Genomic DNA, 25,732 nt, shown 5'->3' on the forward strand with positions numbered 1-25,732 from the left:
TCGAGGACTAACATGGGCAATATTCCATGACTATGAAACTCTATTTGGCGGTGAATGCTTTCTAGCGCAAACTCTAAAAATACCAACTGGCTCGTTGTTGCAAGAAACGTGTCACTTCTTCTCTGTGTTCTGCATCTGTATTATAGCGAAGATCAGGTACTTGGTTCTATAATAGTAATTATTTATTCTGTGATTTAGTTTTATATTGCAAATTATGGGTTTATTGGTACCATTGTGGATATAGAACAATATTTTTAAGCTGAGATCATCTGTCAACATATAGTCCAACCTTGGGTTTTTAATCAGTTTCGAGTGTCAAAGGAACCAGTCATGCAGGATTTATTCTCTGGCATTTTAGCACAGACGCAACCCAAACAAAATTCGACTGCCACTGAGACGATTACTAGGCTATGTGATCGACTGCTTAATTCCACCTTACTCGAAGATAGAAGGGCGGCCGTACTTGGCCTCAAAGGATTTTGTCGAGAGTACAGAGAAGCAGTAGTTGCAGGTGGTCTTCGTGGTCTAATTACTGAACTTCAGCGTGACAGATTGGATTCTGAAACAGTCAGGGCAACGTTAGAAACAATTTTGTTACTGTTTCTTAAAGATAAGACAACGGTACGTGGACTACTCAACAACTAATATGATTATTGATCTAATATTGGATTAGAATACGAACGAAGTAGATTATATTGCTTTATGGCTCGCAGACGAATTTACTCAGGTAATATCATTCAGGATCCCCATATATTTTCTATTAACGCTGTCTAGCATGAGGAACATATCTCCCTTCTTATAGATATATTTGAAAATCACGACTTTTATGTAAGACTGTATGCTTTGCAATTGTTAGGGGCAATTTTATTGAACCGGCCAGAACGCACTCAGCAATGCGTTTTTGCTGCTCCTTTGGGAATATCTAGACTGGTTTCTACTTTAGACGACGCCAGAGAAGCAATTCAAAATGGTAAGATTTTTTTGTATTTATGGGTTTCATGCGTCAGTTACTGATTTTGATTATAGAGGCTGTTATATTGTTAGTCAAACTTGTTGATAGGTATCCAGATATCCAAAAATTGGTTGCGTTTGAAAATACATTTGACAAAATCTTCAATATGATCGAACGAGAAGGCGGTGTTGAAGGAGGCATTGTAGTTAGAGACTGCTTAAATCTTATTGCAAATCTACTAAGATTTAATTCTTCGAATCAGAACTACTTCAGAGAAACAAGCTGCATTCCTCGGTTGTCTGACTTGATGGTGGTCCAGAAAGGTGCATCAAACTGGGATAATCACCGGGTGAAAAATACGATTTTGGTCTTGGAGATTTGCCGATTGTTTGTTGTCGAGGGGAGTTTAGAAACCCATGCTCATCAAGATATACTTTTCCAAGCAGGCGTTTTGATGAATGTTCTTAGGCTTGCATTTGCAGATTCTACGCACATACAAGTACGCGCATTAGCTTTAGTGGCTACAGGTGATCTGATTCGCGGAAATAAAACTATACAAGAAAGCTTTTCAAATATTGATGTTCCTTATATCAACGCCTCGGCACTCAGCGAGGCTAATGTGGGACAACCAGAGCCAGAAGTAATTCCCGTCACTCAAGCACTATTGAATTGGGCTCTTGGTAGCTCATTTATTTACGCATTTGACCTCAGAGTTGGTGCTAGTGTGTGCCTCGAAGGATACTTTTCTAACAACAACGAAACCCGTAGGTTATTGCTAGAAGATGCAGTTGAAGCGTATTTTAACGACAATACGGATTCAAAAAATTTTAAACTTCTGAGTGGAATACTTGACCATGAGACCGACTTTCGAACGGATCCATATAAAACTTGGTTTTCTTGTATAATAATGTTGCATATATTTGAAGGAGGGAAAGAGTTAAAAGACATTGCTAGAAGTATCACTATCGGCGATCAAGAGCAAGGCGAAGAAGTCGTTACCGCAATCCAGACTGTATCGGCAAACCTTGTGGCATCACTGCAATTTAATCTTGATGCGCGAATTCCGGTGGCCTACACGATGCTATTAAATGTTTGGTTATATGAAGATTATGAAGCAATCGATGATTTTTTGAGTGAAGGATCTAGTGTTCAATCTTTAGTTGCTAACGTGTCTCAATCTGCGAGTAAAAATGTACTTGTTGAAGGAATGTGTACTTCGTTACTTGCCGTGTTATATGGGTTTTGCACCATTGCATCGCCAATATCTAGGTAAGAAAATATGTCCTTGACAAATTTTGCAGTAATATTTTTAACCCTAGTATTTTTAGGCCTGTATTACATAGATTGATTGTTAGCCGCATTGGACGTGATACCTTTGTTTCGAAGTTGAGATTGCTTCGACAAAATTCTTTTGTTCGAGATTTCGACCCAGCAGGAATATTATCCACAGAGAAAGATGAAACTGGCTTGCCAAATGCTTTTTTCAATAGAGTGTTCATTGATTTTTTTAAAGATAACTACAGTCGTCTTATTAAAGTTCTGGATCGTGATCCAAATAGAGATCCCATTAGTGTTGACGCAGTGGAAGCTCAAAATGAAAGCATTATTCAAAATATGGAAACCATGAGAGTTCAATTAGAAGAATTACAGGAAGCATTGGAAAAAGAAAAGAATGAAAAGAAAAATACCGAGCAGATTCTGGCGCAAAGAGACGAGATAATATCAGAAATGAAACAAGATCAGCAATCGGTAGAATTTAAACTCAAGCAGTCTGGAGATGTATATAAAAACCTTCAAAGTACATTAGCTACTACACAGCGCGAACTGCAGCAAGAGAAAGACAAATACCAGAAAATCGAACAAAACTTACGTAGTACCGCACAGACTCTCGTCCAAGAAACAGGAAAGTCAGAACGCAAGATTAAGGAATTAGAAGAATCATTTAGGAAATCAGTGAACAAAAATGAACAACTCGAAAGGGAGATTGATAAGGTCAAAGAAAAGGCGCGGACTTCTGAGTCTAATCTTCGTTCTTTAAAAGAATCTTATAATCAGGAAAAATCAAAGTTGGATTCAAGGTTGAAGGAATTGGAGGGTTCAAATTCGTATACGCACAGTATGCTGCAAGATTTAGAGAAGCAGAAAAAGCAACTAGACTCAAATGTGGATCTGATAACAAAGCAAAAATCAACCTTGGAAATACTGGTGAAGAATTTGCAGACCCAACGCGCAGAGTCAGAGTCCAAGCTCAAGGACCTTCAATCAAAATATTCTGAACTTGAAACCAAATTTTTAAATTTGGATTCTGAACGTGCCTCGCATGACTCACAAGTAAAAGAACTTGAAGCAGAACTTGAAAAGCAAAAATCAGTGATTGAAAACTTTCAAGCTGAACGGTCGACGACAAGTGAGGAAATTGAAAATATCAAGTCTGAGAAAACCAGTTTAGAATCTAAAGTTGAAGAACTAGCGTCAAAAAACACTGAACTTTTAGCAAATAATGAAGATATTTCTAATATCAAATCGGATAAGGGCTTATTAGAAAATAAGGTCCAAAATCTGGAAAAGAACAAAAACGAGCTTGAATCTGAATGTGAAAAATTGAGGCAACAAGTGGCTGCTTTTGAGAAGTCCAAGATTCCTGAAAAGAATGGTTTGAAGAATAATGGAGTTGAAAAAGAAAGGTCTAAGCTTGAAGAGCTTGAAAGGCAGCTTAAGGATGCGAAAAGGCAGCTTAAAGATTCCGAGAAAAAATTAATAATGAGTGATCATGCGGTAAAGGAATCGGAAGATAAGTTTAGAAAACTTGAAGAAAAACAGGTGAATGGAGAAACAGAACTGTCGCAACTACGAGATCGACTTGAGTCCGAAAAGGCAGAAGTTTCTCGATTAACGATTAATTTAAAAGATTCCGAAGAGCAAATGGAAAATATGCTGTTACTTCTTGCCGATCTTGAGGAAAATGGTGAAAAGAAAGAGAAAGATAGGAATGAAGTAGAAGAAGAGGACGAAGATGATGAAGACGATGACGAAGATGCAGATGAAGATGAAGATGAAGATGAAGATGAAGGTGAAGATGACGACGACGACGAAGTTGATTAACAACAAGTATAGGAAAGTTCAGCAGTTTGCATGTAGATAGTGTTTTAATTTGCATATGACGATCAAACAAAAAAGCAAAGCCGTAATCATTATTTTATTATAGCGGTTTCTAATGTACAATACTTTCTGAAGATTACAGTAACAATACAAATTATTCGTGCTTCCAATTTTTGGCCAGATTCCAATAATTCTCAGTATGATTTCTCTCTAGAATCTCGCGAGCTTCAGCTTCCGATTCCGATGTCCTTGTGTTCCATCTTCGAAATAAATGTTGCTTTAATTCACCCTCCCATATAATTTCGCATGTATTGTTTGATAAATTGGGCACCGATTCCGATGGTTCTGAGCCATACTCTCCATTCTCTTGATTTCGATAAGAACTGTCAGTCCAGTCAATTCGGTTAAGCAAAAGTTTTTTGTACTGGTTTACTGCTTTGGCACCACCTTCAACTACCACCAAATTAAACTTCGGGTTTAAAATCGTAACACCCTTTAGATCCAGCTGCCGAGCATTAACATTAACTTTATAACGATGTTGAGAATTTTCCATGCTATCAATTCTAAATACCGCCGAAACGATGCCTCTTTTCTCATCATTTTCCAATTTTTCCTGAATCTTTCGATGTTTTTCCTCCGCAGTTAGCTGCCTTTCAAGATTGTCTTGTGCGTGCTTCTCTGCACGTTCAGCAACCTCACGTCTAACTCGTTGCTCCACCATTGTAGGATCCTTAATGGCTTCGTTAGTCAAAACGCTCATCAGGTTGCTTAGCTTAACTTTTGGTGGTGGTGCAGGATCCAATCCAAGCCTGATTCGATCCTGCTTGTCCTTGTGTTTCTCTGCACGTTCAGATTTTCTGATCCGTTTAATTTCCTTCTTTGTTAAATGTGGTGGCCTAATTATGGGTTCATTTTTAGCCCAAGGAGCGGCGATTGGAACTGGGTGTTGAATATAAATTGTAATTGGGGAATCTTCCGTATATATCTTAAGAAGAGACGCATTATCAATATCTTCATAAGTTTCGTTTGTGAGCAGAGGTTGATCCCACCATTCCACATTAGGTGGTTCTTCCCTCTTCAATGCCATATCGGCAACGTCAATCTCTTCATCAAGACCGGCAATTTTACTAGATGCCTGAATTCGCTTTTTCAATTCTTCCAATTTTGCTTGCGCTCTAATCGCATTTCCTTGTTCAATATATTTTCCTTTTTCATTAAACTCTAATGCCCTCCGAGTTCGTTCTTTCGGTCGAGTTTCAATGTTGGGATCGTAATATGGATTCTTGGAAGGATCGACCTCATCTTGAGATGGTCCGTTCAACAATTCTAACTGTTTTTTTGATTTCGCTTGTTGTTGTCGTTGTTTTAACGCTGTATGTTGAATATCATTCAATAATGCAGGATGAAGTCCTACATTTAAGCCGCCATGCACTTTCGGACCATCGCCCTCGTTTCGGTGAGAAGACGTGTCAGGGTTGGCTTGTTGTCCGTGAGAAGGCGGTGTTCGAGTTGGCGGTACTGTGCTTTGTGAAATCGCTGCAGTAGCTTCTGCAATCTTCCTTTTTCGTTCTGCGATATCTGCCATAACTTTTTGAATGTCTATTGCCTTTTTCTCTGCGGGTGCTGCAGATGAAACCTGCGCGGGTGTCGATAATGGCGCGGATACAAGCGCAGGTGATCCATTCAATCTCTGATTTTCTATACGTTCTGCAGTTGCTTGAGCTGCAGCCAATCTGCGTTGGCGAGCAATTTCTTTAGCCCTGGCTATAATATCATTCGCTGATCCTGCTGTTCCTGTCGAACCAGTGGGAAGCAACGGTGCTGGCGAGCCATCGTGACTTTTGAGCTTTTTTGAAGTCGGCGAGTTTAAATCCCCATCCAGAGCTCGCTTCCGAGCATCTGTCATTGCTTATTTCTATGTGAAATAAAAGCTCGCTGAACTCCTGTGAATCGTATGAAGTATCCAGCGCCAATGAAATAGTTCAAGATCAATATGTCGAAAAAGAAATAACTAACTAACGTCACGTGATACAAAACCCTTGACCATATATATGTAATGCGTTACGTAATACTATAGTTGGCTTTTTATAAGTCAAGGCTCCAGCTCAGCACGCAGAATAGGTGCCCTTTTTCCAAAAACATTAAAACATTAGCTTCTAGTAGATATGCCATTTGATTGTCTACAACTTTAAATTTATCCACATAGGTGGTAATTTTCTTCATGCAAGAGATGTTACGGGAACCAAACAAACCAACAGCATTCCTCTTCATAAAGTGTGTAGGCAAGGGGATCGTACCCGATGCAATTACTTTAATATAGTGAAGTTTAAATGACTTTGGGTCAGCACGTTGACCCGGGGAAACAAGAAGCTAAGGCGATAAGATGTGCAACGTAAGTGCAAGACGTTCTCAAAAACCCACTGCTCTATAGGGGTCAAAAATTAATATAAGCGCCCGGTTAGATCATAGTTAATGTCATTATCACCTTTAAGAATTTACAATTTACTTTTTCCAAAGTATCCGGAACCGGCTGAACTGTCTTCAACCGTGTCAGTTGATGCGTCTTCAAAACCTATCAGGATCGGGATTCTTGGTGCAGCTGCAATTGCGCCCAAAGCGGTAATCAATCCGGCAAAGTTAATGCCTGATGTGGCTGTGATATGGACTGTGGCAGCTCGTAATAAGGAAAAAGCAGAAGAGTATGCGTCAAAGTATGGCATCCCGCACGTGCACGACAATTACGACCAACTTTTAGACGATCCAGAAGTTGATGCGGTCTATATACCACTTCCTAACGGATTACATGCTGAGTGGACCATCAAGGCAATTGACAGAAAGAAACCGGTACTTTTGGAAAAACCAGTAACTTCAAATGCAGATCAAGCCGCCAAATTATTTGCCTATGCAGAAGACAAAAACGTATTAATAACGGAAGCTGTTCATTGGTGGTATCATCCGGCAGCCAAGGCAGTTAAAGCAATCGTGTCTGATGCTGAGGAGTTTGGTGAGATTGAAGCGGTTGAAGCCTCATTATGCACAAACTTTAGATTTTCCAATGGTAACATCAGATTTAATTACGACCTTGCTGGTGGAAGTGTAATGGACATGGGGTTCTATCCGATATCATGGACTCGCTATTTTTTAAATGAAGATCCTGTAACAGCGCTCAAAAAAGGCTTGATTACCGACCCTCGGGACGACCGAGTTGATACGTATGCGAATGTCGAATTTTCATTTGCTTCCAACGAAAAAAAAAAAGCTACAATTTATACTGGAATGATCACACCAGTAACCACTTTATGGAAATTGGGAATAATACCTAAGGTAATTATTAAATCGTCAAAGAAGAATTTGGTATATACTCTTCCATTACTACCCCACGTGTATCATAACGTCTCGGTCAAGGATAACGTAACCGGAAAGATTACGAACACGAGTTATTTTGAACCGGGTAAAGAAACATGGAGTACGTATGCATATCAGCTTGAAGCATTTGCCAAAGCTGTCAGAGGAAAAGACGTTAAGCTATATTCCCATGAAGATAGTGTAGCCAATATGGTTGCTATAGACAAAGCATATGAAGCAGTAAGTGCGAAGTATTAGTTAATAGAAATTGCAAAACAAACTGACAATTATGTATAGCTAGGATTGCCATTGAGAAAATAATTAATTCACGTTTCTGTATCAAGTTTTTTTTTTTAATATACTTCATAGTTATACAAAAATAATACATGAATATCAATATAAAAAAGAAAAAGTTCAGCAATCAGTAATAGAAGTATGACTTAAATCAGATGACACCACTCGTCTCACAGGAAGATCAGGAACTGTAGAAATATTGGCAGAACTCGTACTAGTATGTCTGCTAAACACGCTGAACGAGACTCTAGGAACTTCACGAAGAATTCTTTCAACCATGGATGACGAAAGGATAACAGAGTTTGAACCCGATTGTAATTGATCGTGCTTGGGTATGTCATACTTATTGGTTTCAACAATACAATGTTCCGAATGATCTACAGACGATGGGGACTCAAAAGACTTACTAAAACTCTGAGAAAAAATACGACTAGATCTAGGCAATAGCATTCTCCAACTTAGCGAAAATTTCCTTCCGCCTTTAGAGCTATCACTTTCATGAGATTTATCGTTGGTATCATGCAACTCATTCTTTCTGCGTTTATAAAGATGAAGACCACAAGAATTTTTGGTATCCACGGCAGATGTAATATCTCGTTCAAAATTAGTAATATTATCGGCAGGAGGTATCTTTTCTTCAGTTGACCTGAATCCACGGTCACGCCGGTTGGTAATGCCATGTCTGGAGTAATGCACAACGTCTTCCAAGTTCACGCCTGATACTGGATGATGGTATTTCTGAGCTTCGATTTGACCGTCCTTAATCATCTCTAGATGGGATGGAGGTATGCTCTCAAAATAAGCCAAATGATTATAATAATAATAATGATTGAGGTGATTGATCTCGCCGTCCGACGTGTACAACGGCAATGGCGGCATAGCATTCGGAGTCTTGTTTGATGCGAATAAAGGGGCAACATGATTTGCTGAGAGATTAGATAAAGGTTTAAGTAATCCTTGATATTCCTTAGGATTTGTTCTGATCTTTGAAGCTCCCGATGCAAACATTTTCTTATATGCGAGATGAGATGAACAAGAAACAAATTTTTGGTTATCATGTATCTGCTACTTATACACTCGAAAAAAAACATCAATTCGGCCTGATAGAACTGCTTGAAGTTGTGAGTTGGCATGACGATTCTGAACCCAATTTTAAGGGTTAGCTAATTTCACACTGACGTCATAATTGCATAGCCAGGAATGGCTTTTATATTTGTGTACAGTAGCAACTACACAGCGGCCAGACAAATAATTTCAATTCCCGTACTCATGAGGCATATCAATAGGTATCATGGTTTTATTTTTTTCACTTATTTGTTTCAATATAAGGTCGCAATGGCCGATACAAGCAACTCATTCTTATTAAGGCACGGCTGCAGCGGTTGCATAAACCAATCGTCAACCGGCCCTTCTCGGATTGCGGGCCGGGTAAGCAAGTTCATCACCGCATTGGGCCAGCCATTTAAGCAATATTGAGCAGCGTCAACAGAAAAGGGCCCAAACCAATTTGATCAGCGGGACAGCTGCCAATTTCATTTATATATTTGTCACTGTGTGCTGTAGGTTTGTATTTTTTTTTTTTTTTTTTTGGATGAAGGACACTTTAGAAGTAATCTATATATCTTGATTAAACTTGTTCATCGCTCCCCACTTCAGCTGGCAACAGGACCGGGCGCTCAATAACCCATAAATTGATAATAAGACAACCATGACGAGATCAATTGCATCGCTGTTTGGCAAGTTGCGAATAAGCTCGTCAAAGCAAGCGGAAGAAGATGTCAAGGAAGAGGATTCTGATCTAAACGACTACCATGTTTCTCGATTTCGCAAGAAAAGACCAAAGAGTGAGCGAATCAAATCCAACAAGAGCTTTTCCAACGTGGAGGTGCCAAATTTAAAGAATCAGGATCATGAACAACGCTCACCTCAGTTACTTCCAGCGCCGATTATTGTGACTGCTCCGTTTTCATCATCCTTGTCAGATTTGCCGGATTCAAACCGCCAGCGAGCCGTGATCTCAACAACTCCATCAGACAATACAGCTTTACCTGGAAATTTTCAAAACGCTAGCTCATCTTCAACAGACATCACAAGGCTACACAATTCACAAACGCAGATACAGTCGCAAGAATCGATCACGCATCAAATTCAGTCACCTTCGACTCAGCCCAAAAATAATGGCACTCGACGAGTTCCATATAGATTGGAGTCCAAGACCGTGGCTGGTCTTCCGGTCATTCCAAACTTGAATAACGATCCTGTGACTTCTGTGAGTCAAGCAGCGCAAGCTGCGCAAGCTGCCTTGTTTCCCTCCACTTCCCCTAGAACAGCATATCAAATCAGAGGCCAGTCTAATTCAGACGAGTGGGCAGAACGAGGAGCAGCTGTGCACGTGCAGAAGGAAGCAGACGCAAATGGAAACGTGCAAATAAAGACCATCAAGAAAGGTGTTCGCGATTTTACGTTTGGTCGAGTACTTGGCGAAGGCTCATTCTCAACTGTACGTGTTTGCACTTCATGTTGCTTTATTATAATTATTTAGCTTAAACTTTTTTTTTCTTTTATTTAGGTTGTTGCTGCTACTGATAGACAAACATTGCGAGAATACGCCATAAAGATTTTAGACAAACGTCACATCATCAAGGAGAAAAAAGTGAAATATGTTAATATTGAAAAAAATACATTAAACCGACTGGGTGATCATCCTGGTATTGTCAGGTTATACTACACGTTTCAAGATGAACGAAGCTTATACTTTGTACTCGATCTCGCGCCTAATGGAGAGTTATTCTCTGTTCTGAAAAGGGTGAGTTTGTCAATAAATTGCTGCAACACGTTTTCTGGTTAACATGAAATAGTTGGGAAATCTAAATATTGAATGTTCCCAATACTACTCGGCTCAACTTTTGGATGCAATCGAGTTTATGCATAGTCGTGGGGTTATTCACCGCGACCTAAAACCAGAAAAGTAAGTTTGCAAATTAAATTAGATGATGATGCGTATATTCTAAGCAATTTTTTTTAGTATTCTTCTGGATAAGAATTTTCGAATAAAAGTAACCGACTTTGGAACCGCAAAATTACTTGATATAAAAAAGAATAATAGCAATAATACTCCTACTACTACTACTACTACTACTACTAATAACAATAATAATAATATTAATAATAATCATAATCATAACGATGAAAATGTGGAGATTGGAGACTTAGAATTATCAGATGCTGTTGAAGAAGAAAAAGCAAACTCTTTTGTTGGTACGGCTGAATACGTGTCACCGGAGTTGTTGACAGAGAAATCAACCGGCAAGAGTTCCGATATTTGGGCGTTTGGCTGCATCTTGTTTCAATTAATTTCGGGCAAGCCACCGTTTAAGGCATCGAATGAGTATCAAACTTTCCAAAAAATCATCAAGCTTGATTATCAATTTCCACCTACGTTTGCACCTGTGGCAAAAGATTTGGTATCAAAGTTAATCGTAACCGAACCTTCCAAACGGTTAACGATTGAACAAATCAAGGCGCATCCGTTTTTTAGTAACGTTGAATTTGGTTCTGAATTATGGCAAAGGAAGCCTCCTCGGTTGTTGTCTTCTGGTGTAACAAAACCTTAGCGCGTTGGGTGAGGGGTGTTAGGATTGTAGGTTGCATATGGAGTTTTGATATTTTAGATCAGTATTGTTTTGTCATAATAAGGGGATATGTTATCATAAAGCACGAAAGATTGTGTAAGACGAATAGCAGTTAATCGTGTAATGCAATCCGTTCAAGGTGAAGTGAGTTCTCACAGGCGTCATTATCGTCAAGCCGCCCAATAACGTAGTTACGTAATTCTTAGACAAGTGATAACTACTGCTAGATGACAAAAAATAAAAATGCATTCTTTACCAGTAATTGAAAACATAATTTTAAAAATCGATAATAATTGCTTAATATAATGATAAAAATGTCCAAGTAACAATTCATTTCCATAAAAGACAAAGCAAGGTATTTGCAATTAAACGTACTAATTTTATGCACCGTTTCAAAGATATTTTGACAAAACTGATGATCAACTTTTGACAGTAGCACATACTTGAGCAATTGTACATATCTCTGTATTAATAACGACCGAGTTTCAACTGAATGCTTTCAAAGCTGGCTGAATATATACACAAGATAGAATTAAACAAAAAGAAAAGGTTTTTTCTTTTCAATCTATAGGCTGCAATTCACCTAGCCCAATGTGTTGAGAGAAAGTGATTCTGATATGCCATACCATAACACTTCAGCCAGCCGAACAGGCACTTGAATTTGTGCGCCAGTATCTATTACCGGTACCCAGCTTCTGATCTTGTAACACTGAATCACACGCTCAGCAAAAAAAGAGTATCCTTCTACTGGTATCCACCATTCAGGTCGCATGTGAAGTTCCCTTATGATTCCCTCAAGAGGACCAAGATGGACTAAAAACGATTTGGATCTGCGAAGTTGAGGCCATAAACCGTAAACCAACAAGCTTGTGCAATAAAAATATCCAAAAAGCAATCTAGTAAATGGATCGTTTGCATAATGAGCTAACAACATGTTAGATATCGGCATCCCGTTATTGGCATCTCGGCCAACTGAAGGGTCAGCGGATGGCCCTGCTTCTTGAGGAACGAAAAATTTTTGCCACGTGGTGAACTTTTCAGTAATTTGCATTTGTTTCTCAAGTGCATATTGACCAAATACGTCGTCAGAAAGCAGATCAATAAATTGAGCCAATTTTTCTTGAAGCGCAACAAAACATAAAGTTCTGGCAGAACCGGTGGCATCTTCCCCGCACAATGGCTGTAATCTTGAAAGATGAGTCAGCAGAGTTTTAAAAATGGTCAGTCGAGTTTCGAAATTTTCTGGAGAAAAAGGTGGAGGCCAGTTTTCTGGACGCATGGAGTTGTAATACAATTGAGATAGTGGAAAATCTTCGCGCCATAGTTTCATGGCGTCCAGAACTGTCTCAATACCTAACGCAAGACTTGAATAAATTCCACCTCCGGAAGGATCTCTATCTTCAGTATAGAATGATTGCCATGACAGCAACATTGAAACCGCCAAAACAGTTTCAGCATTTTCGCGTGAAAATGATGACAATGCCTCTTGCGCGCCTCGAAGTGCTATTTGTTTATGTTCAAGAGATACTCTAAACAGATCAGGACTTCGAGCCAAATATCCGGCGTGCGCCGAGCCAAGAGAAAGAAACGCATGAAGCACAAACGGTTCTCGCTGCGTGCATTGAATGCCTACTTCTTTCCATATATCAACATGCTCTGGGCGAACAGCCATGAATCGAGTCGAAAGATAGGAAACATGTTGAAGAATTTGAATATCCGTGTTCGTTAAACCTTGAAAGGGACGGATTGAAGTAAAAGGCCGGTACCGGTTCAGAGCATTTCGAATAAGATACGAACTAAGACGATCAACTACCTGAGCCAGGTATCGGTCTCGCAATTCATCAGGTGTCAAGCTCTCATAACCACATCGAACTTTTCATTAATTATTAATTAATTCGTTTAGTCAGTAAGTCAGTGGAAAAAAAAATTTCACCCATTAAGACAATAGATACCTCGATGCCGGACACAATTTGTGCAAACGGGGAGCTGCTCGTCGCACTTTACACGTCGTTGACGGCAAGTAATACATCCGGTTTTTGATTTGCGATGGCTTTTCCGTTTACTAACAATCCTTGCATCATGTTCACTGAAGTCTGTAGTTTTTCGTAGCCATGGAGCATGTCGATTGGCCGTTACATACGATACCTTTTCTAAATCACGTGTCAACTCTGATGAGAATGAAACTCGAGTGAGATGGTCGTAGATATAAGGTCCAGACTCTGAATATGATCCCGTAGACTCGGCACCACTAGAAGAAGATGAGCTATCACCGTCGTAATATGAAGCAAACCGATTCTGGTGGTGCTTATTAGTCTGCACAGTTATCACGGAGGTCGCGGTTGCCGCTTCAGTAAGAGTCCCCGAGCTCTCGGGAAAATCACAGTTGCTGACAGGCGGCGACTTGTAATGCTCGCCTGATTGAATTTGCCGAATGCGACTGCTCTCGGGGTCCGCCATGGCGCCCAACTGAGTGATGAAAGAAGGCAGCGAGGCCGGTAAAAGAAAGAAAAAGAATTAAAAAAAAAGATAAACAAAGCCGACGGCCCATTGCAATATCATATGCTGATTAGGTGTCGGATGACCTAGGCATTGGCGCGCGTCAAATGACATGCATGATCTTATTTGCGAGGAGAACAATTCGTCGGTTATCCTGTCAAGACCAAAAACTTTAACGCACGAGTAAAAAAACGCACGTTTTGCTTGGGTAAGTAGTATATGCTTTACGTGATGCACTAGCGTGATCCGCTACGCATAGAAACGGTAACGGAACCAACCGCAGAAGTCGGCTTGCGTACCATTTGTCCAGCAGCATTGGAACATATGCGCCTAAGTCCATATTCATAATGTTCAACAAGCGTATTGCTGGCAGACTCGACGATTGATTGAACAGCATGTTGATGCTTGTGTTAATTACGGCACAGGCTCGATATCGTACTATAATAGCGCTAGTGCTTGTACTAGCTTAGCTAGTACACCCTTCTTCCCGTTCTCGGCTGGCATGTGAGACGTGGACCCGTTCGTGGTAACTTCCGCGTGCGCTTGGCAACGTCGGCCATGCCTATAATGGTGTTACTATTCTGCACTCCCTGCATCGTGATCATGCATGCGTTTGTTTTACTGTTGATTTGGCAATCTCAATATGAACGAACAACCAAACGTCAATGCCCACGAAGCTCGTCGACCACATTTAAAAAAAAAAAAAAAAAAAAACTATCAGGCTTGTCCGCTCATGGACTGATAAAGCTAAGTTTAACTTTAGTTGTATTAATCATTATTAGCGCAAACTATATTTCTTTGCAAAACTCGCCGATCAAATTTTTCGTTCACTCCGCTCTGGGACGTTGAGCTTTTAATAAACTTAATTTTACGCCACAACACTTTCCCCTTCTCATCATCATTGACATTGGTTATATATTGTAGTAGATGTACTTCTTTTAAATGCTTCAAAGCCCTGAACAGTTCTTGATAGATATCCTTAATTCCCACCTCATCGTTGAGTGATTGCAACCGCTCCACAGTGACGGGTTCATCAGCTGCGTGCACGTCTTGTTTCTTTCCTTTTCTCCTTTAGCCTGATCTTTAAAACTTCCACGTCAATATCAACCGCATCAGGAATGCACTTGCATTTTTTGGCTCGTGCTCCGGCATCCAACCAGCTTTCGGTGGCAAAATTCACACTCTCCGCACAGTTATAGCCCAGGTTATACCCAGAATGATATCCAAACGGGAACGTGATTACGAACTCGCCTTGATTGTGCAACAATTTGTTGACTTTAATTCCGTGGTTGGCCAAAAAAGTGGGTGAAAGGTTAAACGTCTTGTGACGTAAAAACTCCCGGCATCGTTTATGTTCGTCTGGAAATTGATTGCGCATGAGGTTAAAAAATTTTTTCTCGTCTGCCTGCGAAATTGAGTACCACTGCTTAGGTGCACCAAAATGCAAATAGTTTATGGAGTATAAATCCTGATCCTCAACGTGCCAGGCAAATGTCGACTTCCACATTCCAAAATAGAGATATGCCGAGTTAACGCCGGGCAACTCGATTCCCAAGTCATTTAGTATATTGTCTAAATGCGCCACGTTCCAAGTCTTGGTCGATTCATCGAACAACGACCCCAGCATATCTGCACCATACATTGGGGTATTATAAGTTATGGTTTTCCAGTATATTCGCTCCAGCTCTTCACACCTTTCCGCAGTGAATTCAAAAGAATCAAATCTATAATCAAAACCTACAAACTCTTTTAGTTCCGCCGCTGTCAGCTCCCCATTTTTCCTTCGAAATTTGGATAATGATTTCCTTGCAGGCTGTTCTGTGCCCTCATCAGGACTAACTGAGCTCATCCGTCGTCGTTTAGTTGGAGGAGCCGAATCTGTACCTCTGCGACGTTCTCCACGCCTCGCCGGTGGTTGATGATCTGATTCCTCTGATATTCGACGCCACTGAGGAAGAGTAAACGTTCGGTTTTTTTCAATATTGGTTTGCGAAAATACCCCACCACTTCCACTGATATGCTGCACTATCGGATGCTTAATTAAGACTGATTGAACTTTTTCAGTCAAGTCCGGTAATGAATCAGACCTATTATATATATACATTAGCATTTTGCGTTCTCCATTCAACCATCATATTGAAGACTTTACCATTCCTGAGGTGGAATTACTTTGACAATACCAGTCTTCATGCCGTACGAATTAATTTTTTTTATGAAAATTGGAAATGATTCAAATTCTTCCATAGTCTAAATAGAAATCACATGTTAATGCCTGTCGTATGCTTTCAATGTTCATTTTAAAATCTTACCGGTATAAATACAGGAACAGTGCCATCATGGTAGTATGCTGGAGTAATCTCTACACCGTCATCCTCCGAATCTAGATCATATTCCGATTCGTTTATTATGTCCTCGCCAATTACAACATCTGTAATATCATCGTGCCATGCCTCTATATCGTCCAACTCGTCATCTGCGAACAGGTCCTGTAAATTAGGTGATTTTTTTTCAAATTGCTGTTCAGGCGTTACTTCATCATATCTTGTATCTGGTATTGTATTAACTAAATTCGTAACTTGAAATGTTGATGTTCGTTCGGCGTCGTCGTTGCTTGTATTCAAAATACCAGATTGTGAACTGTTTTCCAACTGGTCAGTGTCATCGGTAATACCTTGTGGGCTAACTGCATCTCTAGATTTAAATGACACTGATTCTGTTACTTGAGACTCTGAAAAATTCATGCTATCATCAACCTGCCGCAATTCAGGTTGAGTATTATCAAAGTTAGCTGGCGGCGTCGCAGCCTGGTGATACTCTTGTTGCACCAGACAGCTGAGCATTCTAACCGGGGAAATACTTTCAAGATTCCGTGCACTTTAAAAAATCAGAACAGGCAGTAAACTAAAAAAAAATACATCTATTAAATATAAAATATCGAGTATTTATTGCTCCTGTTCTCAGTCGTACATCTGTCAGACAAAAATGATCAATAATAAATCATCTGATGATTTCCCCTTTCATCAATTAAATCAGGCATAGCGCCGCTTTTCGACCGGGTTACTGTTGATATTTTGAGTTTACTTAGTTAAGTTATCACAAACGCGTAGAAAATATCATAAAAATTTAATTGTAGTTATACATATTTACAAGTCCTCATTGCCTTGATTCTTAAACTTTCGACCACTCCTGTCAGCTGCTCGATACCGTAATTGACTTCCATACAATCTAAATGAGACCACGTGCTGAGAAATAAGTGGGATTTCAAAATCTGCTGGGGTCTGACCCGGAAGTCGCACGCCTACATTAAAAGTAGTATGCTCCTTGGGCAAAATTTTGATCTGGTTTATTTCAGTGCAGATAACAAATGCTGATTTGGTTTCTCTTATAACGATTCCTCGCATATGTACTCTTCCTATGCAACGTGAACGTTCGACCGAGATGAATGCGCCATGAAAATCTGCCGACGTTAGCTTAGATGCGTACGCCTGGCACTGAGTCTCTTTCGTAGGTGGCTTGGTTGAATTATTAATTGACAATAATTCCCTGGCGTAAGATTGCCATAAGTGATATAACGGAACGTACGTAGCAAACATGTGCGCAGCCTGTCCAAGTTCATATAACTGCAGCCTTTTCCGCTCTGCAGATGACAACGGCTTCGGACGCTTGACCACAACCTTCTCTGCACTTTCTTCCTCATCAGACGAAACTTCATCTTGCCTGACCAGATCTAAGAGCCGTGACCTGACTGATTTTTTATTAGAAGGTTTTCGTTTGCGTTGTGACCTATGTTTCTTAACACTTTCTTTTTGATTTTGGTCTCCTTCGTTCACTTTGACTTCTAGTTCAGGAGCAATTTGAACCTGCTCTGTTGAAGACAAAATGGTTTTCTCATGATCTTCATCTGCATTAACCATCTCTACATCTTCCTGGTTTGCAGTGCCCTTTGAACCCTTAGCCTTCTTTCTTCTTTCGTTTCTCTTTCTTCTTTCTCTCAATCTTTTTTTCTTTTCTGCTATTTTAACCTGCTTCTTCGCACCTCGAGCCAAAGCCCGTACGGCTCTTCGATCTAACTTGCGTATGCGCTTGGGCAAAATTTTTAAGTCAAGTGTCGTAGGATTACATCCCTCAATTCTAAATCCCTTGTTTTCTTTGGGAACCCTTTCATTTTGTTGCTGTTGTTGCTCGGTAGGGTGTAATGGCAGCGGCCTGTTCTCCACTCGTTCTTGATAGATTTCTCTTGCACCGTCTCCAGGAATAGCATTCTGTATTATAGAAATAACAAACTCGGTCGCACCTGTCGCATTACCATCTGATACGCCTGAGGCCATAATTCGAGAACACAATTTTGACCAAAAATAATCTGGGGCTGTTGATCTATAAGGGAAACCCTCCCAAGATTTCTATTTGCTGGGTAAAAAAGTATGATGTCCATGACTAATCTGCCCCTGAAACTTTATGGTCTCAAAATTTTTTTTTTTTCTCAGCTTTAAAGTACACGATTAGTGCATACAATATTTTTCCTTTGTATAACTAATTTTTTACACGGAATTCATTTTACTCCATAATGGCATCTTTATACAAAGCTGTTTCAGGCACTAAGCGTCGAAGAGATGAATCTACTAATGAAGAATCTTCGGAAGTTCAAAATCGTCAAAGAGTTTTACTTTTGTCTTCTCGAGGGGTAACGTTTCGGTATGGCAAAAAAACATCGGTTGCATTGAATAATTTCGTTGAAACCAACTTGGGAGCTAATAACATATGCATATAGTCAACGACATTTAATTAATGATTTGTCAGTAATGTTTCCTCATGCCAAAAAGGATTCCAAATTTGATTCCAAATCCAAGCTTTATCAACTTAATGAATTAGCTGATCTGTATAATTGCAACAATGTTCTTTTCTTTGAAGCACGCAAACGTCAAGATTTGTATTTATACTTGGCAAAGGCTCCTAATGGACCAACAGCAAAATTTCATATTCAAAATCTTCACACAATGTCGGAACTTAATTTTACCGGCAACTGTCTTAAGGGCTCGCGTCCGATCTTGTCCTTCGACAAGGAATTCGACGAGACTCCTCATTATCAGTTAATAAAAGAGTTGTTATTACACATTTTTGGTGTCCCAAAAACTGCTCGAAAGGCAAAACCGTTTATTGATCATGTAGTGTCGTTTTCGATTGCGGATAACAAGGTGTGGTTTAGAAATTATCAAATTACGGAGGCTATCGACACGGCCGGCGCGGAAGGTTCAACCACGATTGACGAAGATGAGGATGCGCAAAAATTAAGCAAGAAGAAGCAGCGCACGTTGTCATTAGTTGAAATTGGACCTCGGTTTGTTATGACTTTAATTAGTATTATTGAAGGATCGTTCTCCGGTCCATTAATTTACGAAAACAAGGAATACGTTTCACCTAACGTGGTGAGATCACAGTTCAAGCTTGGAAAGGCGTCGGTTAAGAGTAAGCGTGCTGTTCAGGTTGAAGGCAAGAAGGTGAAAAAAGCAGTGAGAGAGCGAGAACGTCGGGAGAAAGGTTTGGATCCGTTGAGTGATAGTGTGTTGTTCGGTTAATCAAAAAAAAATATATATAATACAGTTTTTAATTTTATTCGCAAGATAAAACCAATATAAAAACTAGTAACTTTCAGAATTTGATATAATTTATTGTTTTTATAAAAATAACAAAGGCAGTTCAAAAGAAAAAAATAAATTTTCACATTCATTACAGAAATCACAACATTTCGCTCTATTCTAATTAAAAAAAACAATCCATAGCTATTTATTGATTGCAAAATCCGTACCAAAACTATCCAGATCGGCTTCACTAAAACTTGAAGTCGGAATGTCAGTAGCCACGGTAGCTGGGTCGAGCTCAACCTTCGCGTTTTCTAAACCTTGAAACGCACTATCAAAATCATCAAATCCAAAACTCGCAGCGGTCACTGACTTTTCGTTTTCCGTAAGTGGTAATTTAGGCGGTAGCGGTGGACCCTTTAAAGCAGGCACCGAAGCAATTGCTGAAGGTTCAGAATGGTATTCAGTAAATGGCGCAGACGAAGAGACTTGTTCGAAAGAAGTTACAGGAACAGGCGAAGTCACAAAAAATGATGTCGGGGGTGCAGATGGTGCGGATGAATTATTGGGAGCGACGAATGATGCAAAAAGTGAGTCAAAGTCTGCCTCTGGCGATTTAATTGGAACTGTCACTGACTGCTCGGTTTCTGATGTTTCCGCTGCCGCTAATGGTGCAGAAGCGGCAACAGTACTTGTCGGGATGTCATTTCCAACGGTCTGTTCCAAAACTGGCAAAGGTGCAGTAACCACATCTGCTACAGCATATTCACCACTAGTAGAAGACCAGCTTTTTTTGGCAGTAATGTCCTCAGGGCCTTCTTCATCTGAAGACGATTCATCAGCAGCATTTATTTGAAGATCTTCAATAGAAGGAAACTCGTTCTTGAACTTGGGAGTCTCAGCTTCATCATTCTTCTTTACCAATCCAAAGCCACTGAACGCGGCATCAAAATCCTGCTTTGAGCTAGTAAATTCCTTTTGTTGAGACTTCAAAGCAAACGGATCATATGTTTCGGCTTGTTCCGCACTACTAACTGCAACTGGTGAGCCACTTTGCGCTACGGTGTCATTGACACCTTCAGCTGGTACCGGTGTATGCTCTCTCTCGGTCTCTTGAGAAGAATTTGCTACCACCTCGTCGGCCAAAGGCTCTATGAATGCTCCTGGAAGACGTGTGACGCTAGGGGTCTGAATTTCAGAAGTATCTTCAGCAGGCTTAAATGATACTTCATCTCCTTCTGAAGCTGTCACAGCAGAAAAAGATGATGACGGTGACCTGTCCCTAACTGGCGTATCTGGCCTAGAAAACCCATCCCTGATTGATTCTGGTGCATTATTCTGAACTGATGACGACACAGATTCGACTTCCGCGGCATTCAATCCTCCTAAAACCGCACCTAGAACAGCACCTCCAAAGGAGCCTGGGGGTCCAGCATTGAACCCCGTCGTAGTGGTAATATTGGTAGCTGGAGATGAACCTGTTTGATCAATATCTTCGTCATCAAACACTGTGGGCTCCGTATGTGGCTGGGATGATCCATCAGACCCTTGGCTTTGATGAAATCCTGCATGAGCAAACACGTTATCAAAAATTGAATTGCCATCAGTTTCAGGGGCAATTCCTAGTGAACGATCGGTCACAGTCGACGAGCTATGGACAGCCACGTCATTGGCAAACGAATGTTCAGAAAGCGGAGGCACCGGACTTGAAAATCTGTGAAATGGATTTGTGCTACTAGACCTGCTGAGATCTTCCGGACCATTCGCTTCTGCGGTCGAAACCCGTTGTTGTACTTCACTCTGCACGGCTTGTAATTCAGCACCTGTTTCGTTGAGATTAGCATGAGCGGCATCGAGTTCACTCTGTGCCTTCGAGTGATCCTCTTCGATGGCGGCTAGCTGTTTCCTATTTATGGCAACAAGCCCTTTTTGTTGTCTAGCATCCTTTAGAGCTATTTCAGTGGCTTGCTTAATTTGTTCTGTTTGTTCTGTGATCAAGCGAATTTTCTCCTTTAACGTGGCATTTTCTGATTGGTCTGCCTCAAGGTTAGACATGACTTCTTGATGCTGAACCTGCACTGAATGAACATTACTCTCCAGCGTAGCAAGCTTCTGTTTTAATTTTTCAGTTTCATTAACAGATTCAGATAATTCCTCTTCTACTTGTTGAACCTTGACCACCTCATTTTCATAATTACCGCGGAGAATATTTAATCTATTCTCAATATCAGTTTTGAGCGCAACCATTCTCTGTAACTCTGCCTCTGCTTTAGTGCGTTTCTCCTTAAGTTCTTGTGACTGTGCAGTCAGCGATCCAATCTCTGTAGAAAGTTTGCTAAACTCATTACGCTCAGCAGAGATTTGCTTCTGAATATCGTTATTATCCGAAAGAATGGCGCGTTCGATAGTCAGCTGAGTCGAATTCGTTGCAACAGAGGACAAACTAGACAACTGCGTGGAAACTGGTTGCGTGGTAATTGGACTTGGAATACGAGCTGGAGCAAATTCAGCAGCCGGTGAGGTAACTGATGAAACGGAAGAAACTGGAAGAGGAGGAGAGTTTGCCAAAGTCTTCTGGATCGATTGGCCAAATGAAGATGAAGGTACAAATGGCTGACGACCAGTTATGCTTGGTGAGAGAGGTGATGGAATAGCACCAAAACTAGTCGCAGGCGGTGGCGGCGATCCTGCAGGTACAGCTATAGGAATAGAAACAGAAGCTGTAGCTACAGGCGTGGGCGCAGGCGCAGACGTAGAAATTGAAGAGGGAACTAATACCGGTGAAGAAATAACAGGTTCGAGTGCGGCCGATGATGAAGCAGCTACGGCTGGAGTAACTGCAGAAGACGAAGCATCACCAGGTTGATCGCCACTAAATCCACTGTCATCTAAATCGAAGAGATCGTCGATAGCAGATAGTGGTTTTGCCAGGGGTAAAACAGCTGTTTGTTGTATGTTCTGTGGAAACACTGCAGAAGCTCCTTGAGGTAAGAAAACTGGATTAGGTCCAGCCGCGGGTTGGGACACTCTTAAGGACGGCGGAACGAGCTGAGGTGGAAGTGCCACAGGTAAGTCTTTTCCTAAAAGCTTTTGTTGAACTAGATACATGGCAACCGCAAACTCATCTCTGGATAATTCTCCGCTGTTACGAATATCAGACAAATCCCAAATCTGAGCAAGAATATCTTCAGGCAGCTTAGACGTCATGAAAAAAGGAACCGCAATTTCCCCTAGCGATAGAATTAAAATTAATGCCCAAAAAAAAACTAACTTCTCTAAACCAAACATACCTCCAATAACTCCTTTTCTTTCTTTATCTACAGACGTGAAAATGGTATCAAACTGTTCTTTTTGAGCTTGAGTAACTAGCCAATCGCCAGCAGATGAAGACGAAATTGGAACGGAACCAGGACGCTGAATAGAAGACACACTATGAAAAGAAGCAATCGAACTTCCTGTAGGCTGCTTGGGGACAGGAGTAGGGGAATTGCGACCCGTATAAGCACCCCTTTGCCTTGGAGGAGGCGGATACTGACCGCCAGAAACCGGTGGAGGAATCTGACCGGTTGCACTTTGACGTGATCGAGGTCTAGACGGATGGCCACCTGCTGTAGCGGCTGCAGTGAAAAGAGCAGGAGGTACTGAAGTTGGAAGAGTCTGTAATGAGCCGTTGACAGTAGACTGAATTAAGTGCATAGCAATAATAAATTCGGTCAAGTCAAGAGCACCTCTCTGATGAATATCGGCAAGACCCCAAATATAGCCCAACGTCTCGGTGGGAAGTCTTGCGTGAAGAAAAATATCACGAGCTTTGTCGCCTGGGTTCAAGTTAGACAGTAAAATACCACGCGTGCTCTAAATCACCGACCTTGTAAAAGACCATCTGCATCTGCACTGCTTTCAAACAATTGAACATAACGAGTACGATCAGCCGGATTCAAAGGCGGAACTTTCGATAGACCAGAATCTAGATCAAATTTGGGCAACGGACCGGCTAACAGAAGAATTAATTATAATAAATTATAATTGATAAAATAAATCACATTTTCACATACGCTGAGCTGCTAATTCAGGACTTAATCGTTGGCCGTTTTGAACGTATCCGATTAATCTAAGCGCCAATGCGAACGCCGTTTGGTTAAGGAATCCATTATTCTGGTCATCAGCAATTTGCCAAATCTAAAAAAAACACTATATTAATAATTATTGTTTACAAAACAAATTTGTTGATAAATTGATAAATTGATAAATACCCTTCCTAAGACTAGAGGCGAGAGACCAGACCGCTCAAACAGGGATCTTGCCGCTTCTCCGGTGACGATTCCCAAAGATTCGCGATCGATGCTTTTAAACAACTGTCCGTAGAGAGATCGTTCGTCAATCGTGAGACTCAACCTCGGTGGAGGTGCCACAGCTATATAAATATTAGTAAATTAAAATATAATTGCGGACTGCATAATTCAAGTTGGCAACTGTTTGATTTAGACGGCAGCGGAAAGGACGGCACCAGGCCACACATCGATGCCGACGATCATCGCGATCACAGTTTGACAAGAGAACAATAGCAAAATTTTAAATAACTACCTTCAGGAAATGGATTCCCACTTGGTTGATTGGTCATGAGAAGAGGGATTGAGAAGTAATAAGCGATGTTCGTGGATTTACCAATCGCGTTATATCTCTCTGCAAGAATTATTGTGGAGAATTAAGTGAGTACGTCATGGCTGACAAACGTCGCCTTGCGATCCACAACTCGTCCGTGTTAAGCATAACGTAGGTCACTACCGAGCTGGACAAATCACCGAGCTGGACACTGCTTTCACTACCCCCGAACAAAAAGCAGAATTACAGCACCACAATGTTTATAATAAAATTAAATATTTTTAAAAACTAGAATTTACAACTAAAATAAACTATTTTGACAAGTGCGTGCAGTGTGTTCGGTACTGCGGCAGATGCTACAATGAGGAACACTCCGTTGGTGCTGTTGACAAGAATCACCAACTACCCGAAAATCGTACTTTGGCTGATTATCAACACCGCGTTGTTCCAGCAGCGCTTGTCCTTGCCCTATAGTAAAACTCCCTCCTTTCTGGAGCTTAGTCCTTTTGGCCCTCCGATGCTTGGCTAGCGCATGGTTGGCCTCTTGAAGCACCTTGATCTCAGACCTCAGCATGGCCAATTCGTGCATTGTTGCCATTGTACCCTTTGTAAACTGATCAACAGCACTAATAATAGGTGTTGGAGAGCTACTTCCATGGCGCCCAATCCGAGTTTTAAGAAAATCCGACTGCGAACAGACCTCTGTTGGGTTAGAAGGCGTCTGTGAGAGCCAATGCCGGTGTCGCGTACAGGAGAGCTAGGCGGCGTTGGAGTCCGTAACCTCACATCCAGCTTTGACAAGACAGTTTCTGGTCTGAAAGGCACTAATCCAGTTCCTCTAAATCCGCCTTTAACATTTGCTTCTGTAAAGGCTGAGTAGAAAGCCAACTCGAAGGCGATCAGAAACTCCAGTTTGGTTACTTGGGTGATACGCGATCTCACAAGCATCTCAACCTCCTGTCCGTACACCCATTTCAATGGACCAAAGCAATCAACATCAAAGGGCTGAGGCAAATTTGATATATGAGGTGACATACAGACAATTATAATATTTTTTTTCGACACAAAACCTGTTGAATTTGACCGAGCGATGGCTCTCGTGGCCATCAATAACCAACATCCGATATACACCCATGGTGCGACGAGCAGTATGTGTGTCGAAGTGCTTTATCCATTCCAGGCTGGTCTCGTTGTTGGTCTATCCATTCTCAGTGGTTCTGATGGCCCAGTCATGCCGAAGGTCGGCTTCTGAATACCAAGGTCCAAGGTGGTACACGCCCTTGAACACGATGAATGGCGGGACGCACCAACCATCTGCACACACTCCCTGGATCACCGTAGCACATTCCCGGTTACCAGGTTGTACTGTTTACGCCCTTCCACGTCTTTCGACGCGTGAAACGACCATTGCTTAATTGATAATGCCCATCGCAAAGCCCGTCTCGTCGAAGTTGTAAAGATCACAATCTTGGATGCCGTACTTAGCCCTCATGCTCTGTACGAGCTCAAACCACGCGTTAATTTTTGCCGGATCTTCGCATAAGACTGGATTTTCGCATAAGGCTCTCTGGTAGTCATAACCACGATTAAATCGCATCCGGAGCTCTGGCTGTCTCTTGACAAACTTCGAAGACCAGTTCTTCCCGACGCGGTCCCGCGTCGCGCTCTGCCAGCAGGACATTGGCCATAGCTTCCACATCAGCAAGCCGGGGTGGAAATCCTCGCGCATCTAAATC

At 41.1% G+C, this 25,732-nt stretch overlaps 10 protein-coding genes across 10 annotated transcripts; 4 read left to right on the forward strand and 6 right to left on the reverse strand.

The window, feature by feature from the left end:
- The first annotated feature begins 13 nt into the window (after nucleotides 1-13).
- Nucleotides 14-4,219, forward strand: V1514DRAFT_328173 (p115 like vesicle tethering protein). The gene is made up of 5 exons (XM_066927124.1): nucleotides 14-621; nucleotides 674-727; nucleotides 775-970; nucleotides 1,027-2,221; nucleotides 2,281-4,219. Exons 1-5 carry the CDS (start codon nucleotides 331-333, stop codon nucleotides 4,052-4,054), a joined length of 3,510 nt encoding a protein of 1,169 aa, XP_066784415.1. The 5' UTR covers nucleotides 14-330; the 3' UTR covers nucleotides 4,055-4,219.
- V1514DRAFT_328175 (pre-mRNA processing factor 3-domain-containing protein) lies at nucleotides 4,135-6,016 on the reverse strand. The gene has a single exon (XM_066927125.1). It carries the CDS (start codon nucleotides 5,955-5,957, stop codon nucleotides 4,206-4,208), a length of 1,752 nt encoding a protein of 583 aa, XP_066784416.1. The 5' UTR covers nucleotides 5,958-6,016; the 3' UTR covers nucleotides 4,135-4,205.
- Nucleotides 6,017-6,426: 410 nt separating this feature from the next.
- V1514DRAFT_304699 (uncharacterized protein) lies at nucleotides 6,427-7,785 on the forward strand. The gene is made up of 2 exons (XM_066925638.1): nucleotides 6,427-7,636; nucleotides 7,694-7,785. Exons 1-2 carry the CDS (start codon nucleotides 6,524-6,526, stop codon nucleotides 7,715-7,717), a joined length of 1,137 nt encoding a protein of 378 aa, XP_066784417.1. The 5' UTR covers nucleotides 6,427-6,523; the 3' UTR covers nucleotides 7,718-7,785.
- V1514DRAFT_328177 (uncharacterized protein) lies at nucleotides 7,704-8,804 on the reverse strand. The gene has a single exon (XM_066927126.1). It carries the CDS (start codon nucleotides 8,696-8,698, stop codon nucleotides 7,811-7,813), a length of 888 nt encoding a protein of 295 aa, XP_066784418.1. The 5' UTR covers nucleotides 8,699-8,804; the 3' UTR covers nucleotides 7,704-7,810.
- Nucleotides 8,805-9,013: 209 nt separating this feature from the next.
- V1514DRAFT_20898 (kinase-like domain-containing protein) lies at nucleotides 9,014-11,351 on the forward strand. The gene is made up of 5 exons (XM_066924691.1): nucleotides 9,014-9,249; nucleotides 9,393-10,190; nucleotides 10,260-10,496; nucleotides 10,549-10,658; nucleotides 10,716-11,351. The coding sequence occupies exons 2-5, from the start codon at nucleotides 9,399-9,401 to the stop codon at nucleotides 11,302-11,304; spliced, it is 1,728 nt and encodes a 575-aa protein (XP_066784419.1). The 5' UTR covers nucleotides 9,014-9,249; nucleotides 9,393-9,398; the 3' UTR covers nucleotides 11,305-11,351.
- A 554-nt stretch (nucleotides 11,352-11,905) lies between these two features.
- Nucleotides 11,906-13,779, reverse strand: V1514DRAFT_319029 (uncharacterized protein; the record flags this gene model as incomplete). Its single annotated transcript, XM_066925914.1, has 2 exons — nucleotides 11,906-13,194; nucleotides 13,275-13,779. The coding sequence occupies 2 exons, from the start codon at nucleotides 13,777-13,779 to the stop codon at nucleotides 11,906-11,908; spliced, it is 1,794 nt and encodes a 597-aa protein (XP_066784420.1).
- A 1,072-nt stretch (nucleotides 13,780-14,851) lies between these two features.
- On the reverse strand, nucleotides 14,852-16,559 carry V1514DRAFT_278252 (JmjC domain, hydroxylase-domain-containing protein; the record flags this gene model as incomplete). The annotated part of the gene is made up of 3 exons (XM_066924981.1): nucleotides 14,852-15,905; nucleotides 15,968-16,065; nucleotides 16,128-16,559. The coding sequence occupies 3 exons, from the start codon at nucleotides 16,557-16,559 to the stop codon at nucleotides 14,852-14,854; spliced, it is 1,584 nt and encodes a 527-aa protein (XP_066784421.1).
- Nucleotides 16,560-16,922: 363 nt separating this feature from the next.
- On the reverse strand, nucleotides 16,923-18,179 carry V1514DRAFT_328184 (uncharacterized protein). Its single transcript, XM_066927127.1, has one exon. The coding sequence runs from the start codon at nucleotides 18,144-18,146 to the stop codon at nucleotides 16,962-16,964; it is 1,185 nt and encodes a 394-aa protein (XP_066784422.1). The 5' UTR covers nucleotides 18,147-18,179; the 3' UTR covers nucleotides 16,923-16,961.
- A 143-nt stretch (nucleotides 18,180-18,322) lies between these two features.
- On the forward strand, nucleotides 18,323-19,507 carry V1514DRAFT_328186 (Brix domain-containing protein). Its single transcript, XM_066927128.1, has 2 exons — nucleotides 18,323-18,510; nucleotides 18,587-19,507. The coding sequence occupies exons 1-2, from the start codon at nucleotides 18,383-18,385 to the stop codon at nucleotides 19,389-19,391; spliced, it is 933 nt and encodes a 310-aa protein (XP_066784423.1). The 5' UTR covers nucleotides 18,323-18,382; the 3' UTR covers nucleotides 19,392-19,507.
- Nucleotides 19,456-24,168, reverse strand: V1514DRAFT_366826 (uncharacterized protein). Its single transcript, XM_066929844.1, has 6 exons — nucleotides 23,979-24,168; nucleotides 23,648-23,808; nucleotides 23,450-23,573; nucleotides 23,263-23,388; nucleotides 22,685-23,212; nucleotides 19,456-22,624 (listed from the first exon to the last, which is right to left on the reverse strand). Exons 1-6 carry the CDS (start codon nucleotides 24,013-24,015, stop codon nucleotides 19,596-19,598), a joined length of 4,005 nt encoding a protein of 1,334 aa, XP_066784424.1. The 5' UTR covers nucleotides 24,016-24,168; the 3' UTR covers nucleotides 19,456-19,595.
- Nucleotides 24,169-25,732: the final 1,564 nt, after the last annotated feature.

The sequence above is a fragment of the Lipomyces japonicus genome (assembly GCF_038497905.1).
Source record: "Lipomyces japonicus strain CBS 7319 unplaced genomic scaffold V1514scaffold_11, whole genome shotgun sequence".
Lineage (NCBI taxonomy): Eukaryota > Fungi > Ascomycota > Lipomycetes > Lipomycetales > Lipomycetaceae > Lipomyces > Lipomyces japonicus.